The sequence below is a fragment of the Schistocerca americana genome, chromosome 1 (genome assembly GCF_021461395.2).
Source record: "Schistocerca americana isolate TAMUIC-IGC-003095 chromosome 1, iqSchAmer2.1, whole genome shotgun sequence".
NCBI lineage: Eukaryota > Metazoa > Arthropoda > Insecta > Orthoptera > Acrididae > Schistocerca > Schistocerca americana.
In genome coordinates, this window is record NC_060119.1 from 653,531,243 (window position 1) to 653,545,671 (window position 14,429).

The 14,429-nt window shown below is 41.4% G+C and overlaps 1 protein-coding gene across 1 annotated transcript in view; it reads left to right on the forward strand.

Annotated features, from left to right (window-relative positions):
- Positions 1 to 14,429, forward strand: part of LOC124608137 (long-chain fatty acid transport protein 4-like) — a 325,190-nt gene that overhangs the window by 222,636 nt on the left and 88,125 nt on the right. The window contains exon 4 of the mRNA XM_047139962.1: positions 12,358 to 12,580. Within this exon, the coding sequence (XP_046995918.1) occupies positions 12,358 to 12,580 (223 nt within the window). The remainder of the gene's footprint in view (positions 1 to 12,357; positions 12,581 to 14,429) is intronic.

The following is a 14,429-nucleotide window of genomic DNA, read 5'->3' on the forward strand; positions in this document are numbered from 1 at the left end:
CCTTAACGACCGACATCGATACCTCTCCTGTGTACAGCATTCCGTGAAGAGTGGGCTGCCATTCCCCAAGAAACCTTCCAACACCTGATTGAACGTATGCCTGCGGGAGTGGAAGCTGTCATCACCGCTAAGAGTGGGCCAACACCATATTGAAATCCAGCATTACCGATGGAGGGCGTCACGAACTTTAAGTCATTTTGAGCCAGGTGTCCGGATACTTTTGATCACATAGTGTATGTTGTAGAAGCTCTTTGTGATGACGCATGGTCATATACCATTAGATTGCAGGCCAGTAGGGCAAGACTGTCAAATATATATGCGTATTCCCTAATGGAGATAAAGTAGGACACCTTAATGCCGTGAGAATTGTCAGAATTGTCAGCGTATTGCAAGAGGTTAGAAGAGTCGTAGAAGAGTTGCAGTAAGTTGTATTGTGCCTCCAAGAACAGTATACAAAGGCAGGAAATATCCCCAGTATGCCAGTAACTGCCCAGTAGTCGCACAATAGCAACGTCCTTTGGTAGCAATAATAGTACTTAACAGGCCAAAACAGTGATAAAAATATCACAATACTGTTCAGAACATGTAATCTGTGTGGAAATGTTACCGGGAGGGAGAGCTGCACCCTGGTTTCCTTCTATTTTCAGTTTAGTGATCTGATCGATGAGTATTTGCTAAGATTAAAGGATATTAGTTACCCAGGACGAACTGAGCCTGTTGTGTACTCCTTTGATGCAAATGCGAAGTCAGTATTGTGGCATAGCCGCCTGACTGATGACCATGGAAGAGAACTAGAAGAAGCCGTTATGGAACTCAGCCTACAGGTGTTGAGTGCACCTCACAATCCGCCAACGTACGGAGTCGGGGCAACGTCAAATACGGCAAAGGCGCGCCGTGTAAAAGGTTGCAGGTTTGCGAGTGGATTGACATCGAGTGACCACAATATCATACACGATACCATCTCTGGAAGGAAAATCCAAGACGCCACAGAACATGTGCGCATAAGGCCCAAATATAAGATCAAGGACACTAACTGGAAAGAACTAAGAAGAGTGTTTTACTGCCCAGAAAGTCCATCGCTGGGTGATAATGTAGATGTTAAAGCGCAAGAACTGACAGTGGCTGTACATAGAGTAATGGAGCCATGGACACCTGCCAGCAGAGGTTATTCTAAAGGAGTACCTTGCATCTGGACAGAGACGCTGCACAAATTAAGACGTGGAGCAAGAAGAGCCAAGAAGCTATAACAGAGCAGCAGGGTCCAAGAAGAAAAAGTCCGAAGGTTGCACGTATGTTAAATAACGTTTTAAGGAAGAGTTGTAGAAAACAAAAATGGAGCTATGTAAGCGTGGAGGCTAATTTTGAAGGCGATCCGTGGGGTGTACTATATATAATAGTCTGCGAGAAAATACGTTCACCAACAGTCTTATCCACGCTCAGAATGAATGCTGGGACGGTAACAGAGAGTTAGGAACAGTAAGCTGCCCTGGTAATGGAAACACTACTTTCTGACGATAGAGAAGAAGGCGAGACAGCTTGGGTATGGGAAATGTTACGAACTAGTTACTTGTGCTCTCTGTACAATGAGTGTGTCTTGCAAGGAAGGGTCCCTACGCCGTGGAAGAACGCTGAAGTGGTGATAATTAGTAAAGGGCAAGATAAGGATCCATTGATATCCAGATCCTACAGACCAGTTTGTCTTTTGAACGTTCTCATCAAGACATCTGAAAAACTTTTATACAAAAGATTAAAAGATCACAGACTGCTACACGGGATGAGCACTCACCAGTACGGGTTTAGAACAGACAAGTCAGCTGCAGACGCAATTAATAAGGCAATCTCGCTAGCGACAGACACCCATTCTATGTACACTCTTGCGATGGTGGTTAATATTGCTGGCGCCTTCGATAACCTATGGTTACCGTCTTTCTGTGGTCGCCTTACGGATAATTGCCAGAGAGATTACTGCCACGTGCAACATGCTTGTTTAACACGTCCAGGAAAGAAAACAACGAAGACAATAACAAAAGGCTGTCCGCAGTGATATGAGTGTGGTCCGGAGTTTTGGGATTTAGCACTGAAGCCCATACTACAGAAATTACATGACAGCGGTAACATAAGCGGACTGGCGGCATTTGCCGATGGCGGGCTGTTCGTTGTCAAGTCCAGGAGAGTTATAGAAGACAAATGTAATGCGGCCCTCCACGAACTTGAGGGCTGGCGTCTACGTGTTAAGGTGTCACTAGCACTTCATAAAACAATGTATCTCCTGCTGAAAGAGAAACTAATAAGAAACCCAAAAATAAAATTAAATGATGTAACGATTAGGAGAAGTGTAGTAAAGAGATATGTATCTAGGGGTATTTCTCGACGAACGTCGTAACTTCGCACATCATATAGAGGATGCAGGCAAAAAAGGTACATACCTGGATAATAAAACTATAACCTTTGCAAATAGGCAGTTTCGGCTTCCCTTGAAGACAATCAGAGTATACCACCAATCTGTATTAGCATCAATCGTAGGATATGGTTGTAAGTAGGCTGTTTAGGTTTTTACATTGCTAACGCCAGGTAGCGCTCTGTATGAAAATCACTGACTGTGCTGTGTGCAGTCTGTGACTGGTTGGCATTGTTGATATATTCGCTATTGTAGTGTTGGGCGGTTGGATGTTAACAGCGCGTAGCGTTGCGCAGTTGGAGGTGAGCCGCCAGCAGTGGTGAATGTGGGGAGAGAGATGGCAGAGCTTTGAGAGCGGATGATCTGGACATGAGTCCATCAGAGACAGTAAATTTGTAAGACTGGATCTCATGACCTTTGAACACTATTAAGGTAAATACATTATTTGTTCTCTATCAAAATCTTTCATTTTCTAACTATGCCTATCAGTAGTTAGTGCCTTCAGTAGTTAGAATCTTTTATTTAGCTGGCTGGCAGTATTGGCGCTCGCTGTGTTGCAGTAGTTCGAGTAACGAAGATTTTTGTGAGGTAACTGATTCATGAAAGTTATAGGTTATTGTGAGCTAGTGCCATTCTTCTGTAGGGATTATTGAAAGTCAGATTGCGTTGCGCTAAAAATATTGTGTGTCACTTTAGTGATGATCAGAATAAGTAAGGAGAGAAATGTCTGAGTACGTTCAGTTTTGCTCAGCTGTTTGAAAATCAAATAACGTAAGGGGTTTACTAGCACAGTAATTCATTAATTTTTCTAAGGGGACGTTTCATGGTGCGAGCGTTTGAGCTCATAGATTGCAGTTAGTGAAGCCTGCCTCAATAGTAAGAAGAACCAACGGGCGCCTACTGCACTACACCGAATGATGCTTTGTTAGTAATTCTAGAAATATGTTCACTGGACTAGTAAATTAGGAAAAGGGGAGCCATTTACTGGTTAAAGAAAGGCAATCAAATGGAAGCACGAAGAGTGCTTGGAAATGAGAGACCAATTCGAAAAAGGCAATAAAAGATGGAATATTACAACTGTGGCAAAATGAATTGGACATCTCGTGCACAGGCAGGGGAACATACGAATTTCTGCCTAACATCAGGGAGACATTAAAAATGAGATTCCTTAACCCATCGAGTGGGCTGATACATTACTTGACTGGCCATGGCCCTTATGCCTCGTATCTATACAAAATCAGAAGACAGATGAATAATACCTGCGCCTGCGGCAGTGTGGACACACCAGAAACACACATCGTGGGACTGCACGCTCTATGAAGATGCAGCGAGTAATGAACGTCAGGTATTAACGATACTGCAGCTGCAGTATCCAGAAAGGCCAAGGATGACTTCACGAGGCATTCAACCAGAAGTCATCATGCTGCCACTCAGGCTCTCTGCGGACGGGTAGAAGATAACTGAGGTCGGCGACCCCCGAGTGAAATACTGTCCCAATAGTCTGCATTGCGTTGGTGCAGGTGTTCATGGAAGAATGGACTTTAAGAAGTAACAGTGATGGGTGGAGACGCTGCTGACGTGCTGGCCGACGCCCAAGGAGTGCAATAGACTGTGGCTGTTGACCGGGGTAGTATGAGGGCGGATCCAGTAGCGGGGACAACCATCTACAACTTAAATGTACAAACAGAGAATAAATTCTGTACTTTTGGTAGTAGGTTAGTAGCTGGGTAATTAGTTAAAGGTTTAACGTAGTTTTGTAGTAGTAGAAGTAGTTTTTATATATATATATATATATATATATATATATATATATATATATGCATATTCATATTTTTAATTATCAGAAATAAATAATTAATACATGATTAATTGCCATTCGAGGAAATGTGTTTTGCATGACCTATTTTAGCTTTTCAGATAACAGGCTGTTATTATGAAGAATAAATAAATATTCCTATCACTTCACATCTTTTCTTCTACATCAGTTAATTCTTCTTTTTGCTGCTTCATTGCATAATTTCATTTTTAACGCTGAAAAACACGAAGTGTCACTGTCTTTTACAACGTGAATTTGCTGTCTAAGAAAAATTAACTACGTATGTTCTTTTAGTCCGCAGCTCGTGGTCTCTCGGTAGCGTTCTCACTTCCAGAGTACGGGATCCTGGGTTCGATTCCCGGCGGGGTCAGGGATTTTCACCTGTCCCCAGATGACTGGATGTTGTTGTGTCATCGTCATTCATCCGCATTACGGTCGGAGGAAGGCAACAGCAAACCACCTCCATTAAGGACCTTGCCTAGTACGACGGTGCAGGTCTCCCGCTTCATTCCTCTACGCTCTGCCAAGAAGCATGGACTTCATTTCCATGTTCTTTTAGTCGCATTTACAGAGGGTGAAGAAAACTGTGGAAACACGGCGAGACATGCAGGCGTAAAGATAAGCAAAGTCTGCAAGCTGCACTGTTGTACTTGATGGCGAACAGCACTTGTGCAATGTCCTCAATGCGTCGTAAGTGTCAGTCATGGTCAGAATAGCGTTCTGTGTACTTTTATGAATACGCTGTGTCGAAAGTCTGTGCATTCGAATGGGGCAGATTGTTGGTGCTCATATGGTGGATACTTCCAACGTAGCGAAGCTGTGTGGTGTTTCAGGAAGTGTCGTATAGAAGGTTTACACCACTCACGGGAAAAGCGGAAAAACGTCATCCGCTAAGTCATAATGCGGACGAAAATATGTGTTGAGTGATCGTGTGGAATTTCGCTGCGCCAATAATCTGGGCTGGCTTCTTGGGACACAATTGCTTGACATCGCCAACACATCCCTAGTTGACCACATTTCCAGACTCATGGCCACGGGATTTCGGTGCCAGGCCACCACTAAGTCTGCCAAGCTGATCAAACCGTCGACAGTAAGCAGCCCCAATGGTTTTAGATTTCCCGGCACTGACAAGACGACAGGTATGCCTAAAGATGTGATGCGTAACACCCCTTTTATCTTGTAGGCCATAACGGTTGGCCCCGGATCCTTTAGCAATTGCAAAGGCAGGAGTCGACAACATAATTCGAGAGGGCATCATGTGATAGTCCAGTAGTCCTTGGTCTTCACCACTGCATCTAGTGCCAAAGAAACATGGTCCATGGCGCTCTTGCGGTGATTATAGAGCATTTAACGCCCCTACAGTGCCAGATCGTTATCCAGTGCTGTTACTCTGCTATTACAACTAACCGTTTAGTGGTGCTCGCTGGACAGCGTTGTGGATTGTGCCAAGGCATACATAGATATCAGTGGCCAAAGAACACATCCCGAAAATGGCGTCCTTACACTATTCGGCTTCTTCGAGAGCAATTTCATGACGTTCGGCCTCAGGAATGATGCGCAAATATGGCAGAGATTTATCGACTCCGTGTCGCAAGGTCTGCCATTCTGCCTCGCCTACCTCCATGACATATTGGTATTCTCTGCCTCACCAAAACAACATTGCCAGCATCTTATTGAAATCTTCAAGCAGTTGGATGAGCATGGCATAATGTTGAACACAGCGAAGCGCATGTTCGGTGAGCCAGAAGTCGATTTTCTTGGCCACCTCACTATCCCGTCAAGCTCCACACCGCTACCTGAAAAAGGGGAAGTCATTCTGAAGATCTCCGACCTTCCCCAATTAAGGAGCTGCAACGATTTCTAGGGATGGTGAATTTTTGTTTCGTTGGCATCTACCACGCGCAGGACCCGTTAATGGCTGTGCTCGCAGGACCAAAATGCAAAGGGAGACAGCAATAACTTGGACAGATTGCATGACCGCTGCATTCAGACAAGCAACTCAAGCGATAGCGCACACTGAGCCAAGCGTGCCGTTGGCATTGGTTGTAGGTGCGAGCCAGACAGTGGTGGGCACTATGTCGCAGCAACGCAACAATGACGCATGGCAGCCTCTAGCAATTTTCTCGTGGGAACTGCCAACAACTCGACAGATGTGGAGTGCATATGGCCGTGAACTGTTAGCGATGTATGAGGCAATAAAATGCTTTCGACCTCAACTGGAAGCCCAGGAGTTTAAAATCTTCACCGACCACAGACTGCTCACGTGTGCATTTCGGCAGATCATCATAAAGTGTTCACCCCTGTAGCTTAACCAGCTTGTATTTATCGCACTTCCAACCCATATCCAGGATCGAGGATGTGATAGCAGACTGTCTCTCGCATATCAGTAGTATCTCTAGTATTGACTACGCAGAGTTCGCAGCAGCACAACGTACTGACCAGGAACTGCAAGAGCTGTTGCAGGAAACAACTTCGTCGTTAGACTTACAATTAGTCAACATTACCAGCACGGACATCAAGTTATATTTCAGTGGCATCAACAGCAAAATCATGACCGTTTTTACGAGCAAGATTTTAGACGAACGCCTTCAAATTGTTGTACAACCCGTGTCACCCAGGTGTGTGGTCTACGTAATGCTTCATCAGAGACTGCTTTGTGTGGTCAGGCATGAAGAAAGACTGCCGTGACTGGAAGTTTGTTGTGTACAAGGTCAACTAGCACATACATGTGCTGATCAGCAACTTCTCTGACTCTACCACACGGTAGAGTGATGTGCACATGGATATCGTTGAACCACTACCACCCTCAAGTGGCCAATGGTACCTGCTGACAATGATTCAACCATTGGCCAGAAGCTGCCCATGGACAACGTGTCTGCAGAAGCTTTGAAGCATGCCTTCGTGCTAAACTGGGTATCATGTTTTGGCTGTCCTCTGCCCATTACAACAGATTACTGTTCGAATCACAATTCTTTGCCAAGCTGACCACTTTTTGCAGCTTGGAACATCACAAAACAACCAGCTACCAACTGGCCAGCAACAAAATGATAGGGCGTCGGCACTGAACACTAAAAGCAGCCCTGATGTGTCGTGCAGCCTGGTGGACAGAAGCTTTACCAAACATTCTACTTGGCCCTTGGAATGAGTACTAACCCGATCTTTATGGTTTCTCTGCAGAACTGATGTCTGGAGAGTCGCTACAACTGCCTGGCGAATTTGTAGTTGTGTTTCCGCAGCCTGATACAGAACCACCTACCTTCATCGGTCACCTTAGACAGGACATCAAGAAGATGTGATATCCCGAGCCATCCAGACGTAGAACTATTGGCATGTTTGTTCAGAATGACCTCGATATGTGCACACACGTGATGTTGCATACTGATGGCGTCAAATGGCCCTACAACCACCGTACACCAGGCTGCATCATGTCATCAAAATCAGTGATCACACCCTGGTCAAGAGCAACCACATTTCCGTTACAATAGATTGGATCAAGTTGGTATAACATTTTGATTGAGTCGCCACCTACTGATGCTCGATGGATACAGCATTGTGCAGCAGCTGGCCCAGCCAAAGCAACCTAGTCCAGCAACACCATCTCCTGTACCAATACCGGCCATGATACCAGCTTTAAGAGAACAATGAACCACGGGATCTGGTCGACCCATCCACTTCCCAGCATGCTTCCTGGGTGGCTTTCCACTTCTGTCAAAGGGGCTGTAGTAGTGACAGCAATGGCCACCAGTGCAGTTCTGTGCAGTGCAGTGTGCGAGTATTTGATACATGTGTCGTGATGCAAGTGTTTGATTTTGCGCTGTCAATTCAGTTCCTGCACCAGCCACCAGAAGTGCTGTGTTTTGCCATCACTGGTGCACTTGTTTATTCTTTGTGTTTTGCAATTTACTTACGTTTTATCTGTGTCTTTATTGTTAGAGAAATGTCATTTACATTTTGTCATTGAACAGCTTGGTTACAGATAAACAGTCAACTGTATTCTCTCTCTCTCTGGCTCATTATAATTTCACTGCATTTAACAACATATGGTAATAGCTTGTTGAGTGGGAGACTAAAGTTCTTTCAATCTCCATAACCTACATCAACTGAGCTTTATTTATTCTAATCTAAACAGGCAGGATAACCAGTCAGACTGGCCAGACTCAGCCCTGCAGCCAAACAGGAAAACCAAAAATGAATGCAGGAGAGCCTTCAAGAGGTTCAGAAAGTATGAGGTGGGCACTGGCAGATTGAAAGTATACTGCAACTTGTTATTTGTGCGTGGATGTGTCACTTCATAAGAACATTGCCTATTAAAGAGAAGAGAGTTCGAGGTTTGGGTCTTGATCTCTCGCACCCTTTTAATGTGTTATTGTTCTTGTCTGTAAAATTAACTGAAAACTTTAGGACAGACCTAGCATTCTTGTAAGTGTGTGCAGAAAACTGTTAAGGAACCAGCTATGAGGTAGATGCCACCAGAAGTAATGTGACCTGATTAACACACATTTTCATGCTCCACGATAATGAATTTTAGCTATTGCCATCATTCAAACACATACTTCTCAAATAATTCACTCATCTACAACAAATAACAGCATAAGGAATTGCCACTTTCAAATATATATGTTCTTTGTAAAGCACATTGCAATCAACTTTTCATAACTTAAGTGTACTTCTTGATGGGTAAAATTCCATGTGCAATAAAATCCCATAATGTGTGTCAACACATGGAGCAGATGGCCGACACTCTTCATTAAGGATCCCAGCATCAAATGGATTAGTTAAAATATTAATGTGGTACATAAATATTTGCTTGCAGCAGCAGACTAATCTTTTTGAGTTCTACATGCACATCTGTAGTTTGCAAATCAACAAAAAGGTGCTTAGCATATGAGAATACTTTTATTCTTAATGTTTAGTTCATCGCATTTCACTTTCAAATGGACTGTACGAAGAACAACTGTTTATTTTCAGTTTTCTAGATGTTAGTAGATGTTAGTTATGTAATGTTAACCTATCCCACTTGCCTCCCCCCCCCCCCCCCCCCCCACTCCCACCTCCCTCCAAAAAAAAAAAATGTTGGAGCTTAATAAGCAGGTCTTTGTTGGTGTTCAGTTTTTATTTCTTTTTTTGTCCTTTTTTTAAGTATTTGTGTGTTATTTCTTATTCAGATGAGCCTGTGACAGCTCATGCTTGTCTTCTCTATATGTGTTTGATGTCCTATGTCAGTGCAACCTGATATGTATCCCAAATGAGATAAGCGTTTTGTTATAAGCAGTATGAAGATTAATAAGTAAACTCTTTAGCAAAAAGCTGCATTTTTCTCACCATACTGTCCATGAATCAAAGCCTGCCGTTTGTTTCACTGTTGGTTGATTGTATGTGGCCACTTCTTTTTATAGCCCAATCCATCATTACTTCCAAGCTTCTGCATAACACAACTGATTCTAACTCTCTCTCTTTCTTCCTGTACTTGAAGACCACGATTCTTACATTTTATGGAGTGTAAAATAATAATTCTTAACGGCTTGATTTGCTCATTATAATATGAGGCATTTCCTACAAGCTAGCTGCTTTAGGAGTGTAAGTTATGTAGCAAATGGTGTTCAAAAGACTGAAAAATAGTAACATAATTTCCCATAAATTAGGTCCTTTAGAGTTTGGTAAAGAAGCAAAGACTTCAGTGGAATTCTTTTCTTCTATTTTAATGATAGTTTAATAGGTGATAATGATATGTATGCTAATATGCACATTGTGAAAGTGAATAGAAAGAGTGACAGATCTCAGCAAGCACAAGATTCAGACACATGAAGGAAGATGTATTCCTGAGACTTCATCCTCTCATGAGGCACAAAGAGGCCTGAAGTATTCTTAGTGAAAATGGCATATAAAATATTGCTGTTTTACTTCACTGTGTTCACTTTGATTATAAACCGTGTGTCTAAAAAATTCAGAGACAAATTTTATTCCTGGTGTATAATCAATTACAGTGCAGTAACTAGGGTGGCAGCTTGAACAAACATTGTGTACAACAGACATGCATTTTGACTAGTCAGTTGTGAGCAGGCAGCATTAAGAAGTGGATGTGGGGCGTAGGGTGTGAATGTTGTTGTCACAAATCGCATTGCAGCAGTAAACTAAACATCTCTAAATCAAGTGTTAAAGACATTCTCCAGAATGTTATGAAGTAGAAAAAAAATGTGTGCAGTGTTTGTCCCAGACTCCTTGACTTCCAAACATAAATGATGTGCGGATGCCTGCTATGATAATTGAGATTAAGAATGAGATAATTCTTGTCTGGTGGGAAAAAAACCATCATGAGTGACAGAACTTGGTGTTATCAATACAGATATATTACAAAATGACAAAGTGTATAAATAATGGATCTCTAATGGTTCGCCAAGACTGAAGAAGGTGCAAATGTGATGAGTAAGCTGAACAACATCTCAAAGAAGGACTTTCCTAAAAGTTTCACTTGGTTATGCACATTTGGTTATGACAGGTACTGCAAGGTATTTAACTATGAGCAACTGATACAGCTACTTGCTAGGACTTTACTTAAAAAGCAAACGGAAGTTGTAATAATAGTAATAGTAATAATAACATTACTGTGTAGGAACATAATGAGAGAACACAAATGTTGATCAATAAACAAGCAGCTATAATTGGAGCCTATTCATTGTTACAAACAGTATAACAGTGGTCTTGTAAGTTACAGCCAAACAATTGTCTGGTGTACTCCTCCCTTTGATGCACAGTGAACGAAAGGTTGATAAATTTATAGGCTCTTAGAAAAAGCCAGAAGCTGGGAAATGAAGGAGAATTCGGCAGTTAATAGTGCTTTTTTATCTGGCAAATGTGTCTCCCCTGAATTCTTACATCTTCAATAACCTGACCTCAGGCAATTAAGCTAAAAGATGAGTCTGGATTAAAGCTTGTTAACCCGTTATGTTGCGAAAATAATGAACTATAGAAATATCACTCAGATCCATATTTCCCTTTTTAAAATGAAATAAAAATATTTGTATTACACAATCAGTTAATGGGATGTTAGAGTATTTCACTCTTTTTCATTTTTTAGAAACATACTTGACTGTTTGCATATCAACAGTGCCATTTTAAGGCCTAAGCAACACAAGCCACCACGTAGGGTGGTGAACTGAGAGGCACACCAGAGGCATGACAGCCATTAGTTTTCTGCTCAGAACATATTACAATTAGTAGTGGCTGCTAGGAGCATCAAGCTGAGATGGGCACCAGGTGTGCTAAAACTGCATGATCTGTATACAGTGTGTATCACATTTATAGTGATTATGGTGAGAATCGCCATGGGTGAATGTGTTAAAAGGGTAAACAGAGGATGGGTGGGGTGGGGGGGGGGGGGGGGGTGGGGGGGGGTGTAAAGATGTCTCGACCTGGCTCTGCATTTCAAGATATGATGTGGCTACTTAAAGGTTAAAGGAGGATTAAACTTTGATGTCCCACTGGCATTGAGGTCATTAGACACAGAGTGTGAGCTCAGATTTAATAAGAATAGAGAAGGAAATTGTTTGTAACCTTATTTGGTGAACCATCCCATAATTACTTGAAGTGATCCAGGGAAATTTAAATCAGAATAGGCAATTGGTGGATTTTATGCGTTTCATTCCAAATAAAAGTAGTGTCTTTAACCACTGTGCCATATAACGTGCACAAAACTCCATATTTCTCATTATTTAGGGTCAGTTCTGCACCTAAAAGCTGAAGATGATGAAGTACGAAGAACACTGGAAGAGACCTGTATCCATTGATTGATAGGGACCGATGACCTCTGCAGTTTGGTCCCTTTCATCCCTAAACCAACCAACCAACCATTGATTGATGATAAGTGACTGCAGCTGATGATCTATTTCATTTGCCAATCTTTGAAGGAAGTGGAAATCTTGTCAGTACTAGACTGAATATTGATGCCCTCTCTGAGACAGCTCTTCTTAGTAGATACTTGTATCATTCGTAATTTTCTGAGTGGCACAATGGTTCTTACAACAATACCATGTCTGATTCCTTCCCCTATTCTTGTCTAATTGATGTTTAGCATCTCTTGCTCACATTGACAACAAGGCATTATTCACCAACAAAAAATTTACATTTTATCTCTTCATTGTTTCAGCTATAGAAGAGATAAGATCATTACTTGATCCATCATTGGTATATTTCCAGTTGAACTGTAAAGGCAATGAAACATCTGATTTCAAGAATCTTGATGCCTTAATATCATCAGCTCCTGTTAGTCTGCCATCGGCTGAACCACCAACATTTCAAGACCAGTTACTCTACATATACACATCTGGAACCACAGGGCTACCAAAAGCAGCAATGATGCCACACTCAAGGTAATTCAAATAACATAAGCTAAATTTTTTGAGTTATAGTTCATGGTTCTAAGTAGAATTTTTCCGTCGGCAGTCTACCTTATTACAAGAGGGAATGAAAATAGAAGACACTAGCTTTCAGTTTTACCCCACTACATACATGTATGATTTCCTGCGTTAAATAGTCTTAAGGATAATAGGTTTGTTACATATTTTGCTTTTCTGTATGTAGTGAAGCAGAATAATTTGTTTTAAAGGATTCTGTGTTTCTACAGACATTTGAAGTCAGTAGATTTCCTTTTCTTGAATACTATGTTTTTGTAGTTATTATGTCTAAATTCCTGACTGTTATATTATGTGGCAACCTAGAGTTCTAAGAGGGACCTCTTTGTGACAAAAGGCCATAGGCACATGAAACATTATGGAATATATTATTTTTATCGTTTTATCATTTTCCATGCATCCCTTGGAGAGGATAAAAATAAAATGTACATTACAGTATATTTTTTTAGCGATAGACAAAGGGATTTGCTTGATCTGTTGTGGCACCCATCAGCCTCCAATCCTGCAAAAACACTTGACCGCTGTCTTTTTTTATTCCTCTCTGGACAGTCCAAAGATTGCCATGAAGGGTAATTCTTTTATCTGCTACTTGATGTCTCTGTTGTTTGCTTGACATGGCATGAACATAAAATAAGATAATTAGCATGTGACATTGCAAATTACATTCAAAAGGTAGCAGGAGGGATACAAAACTCAAAAGTCATCAGCACGAGCTATACAGCTGTAGAAGTGCAACCAGCTAGGGATTATGAACACGTACTTTACACAAGAGGACATTCACAAGCCAACTTGGGTGTTGTCAGTTAATTTGAAAAAAAAAAAAAAAAAAAAAAAAAAAAAAAAAAAAAAAAAAAAAAAAAAAAAAAAGTACCAAGTTCTTGAAGAGAGAAGGCATAAAAGCAGTGTAATACATGTGAAAACCATAAAGAGACTTGAGGTGATCACGACAGAGGAATGACAGTCAGTAGCTATAGAAAATCCAAAGGAAGGTAAGAACATAAAAGAACAGGTTACTGACATGGTATAATTTAAAGGTAATGACGAGGCTTGGGAATTTGTCACTAAGCTTCAAAACAGAAGTGAGTTGCTAACAGTGGCAGACAACCTTGACATTGAAGGCCATAGGGAAATGATAGAAACAAATGAGGAAGAGGCATATCAATTATGTTCTTCAGAAAAGGATATAAACCATGAATATATGGCATTAAAGATGAAAATGGCCATACAGTTTTGGAAAGAACAAAAGGCACTGGAATTTGCAATAAATATATGGAGGAGCTTTTCAATGTTGAAGAAAGAAGTACAGAAACAGAGGAACAACATAAATATTAGAATTCTTAGCTGCACCACTGACAACAAAATAGACAGCTGACACAATGAAAATACTAAAAAATCAACAAAGCTCCAGGGAGAAAGGAATAGCTACTGAACTACTGAAAAAGAAAGGAGATGCATTTATGAAACAAATACGCAAACTTGTGACAAACATGTGGGGTGAAGAAAGAATGCTGACTCTGTGGAAGGAACCAATTACAGCATCAGTCCGTAAAAAGGACAATAAATAATAATGCAGAAATTTTGGAGGCATCTCATTGATTAGCACAGCCTACAAAATGTTCTTCAAGTTACATATTTAAAATAGGTAATATATAAGAAACAAGCAGGATTTATGAAGAATCAACCCATCGTTGGTCATTTCAACACTGACTACTGTAGATGATGTAGCTGTCAGTTTCACAATTGTGTTTCACAGTTCTTTCCTTTCACTGTTCATGCCCCCCCCCCCCCCCCCCCCCCAATAGGTTGC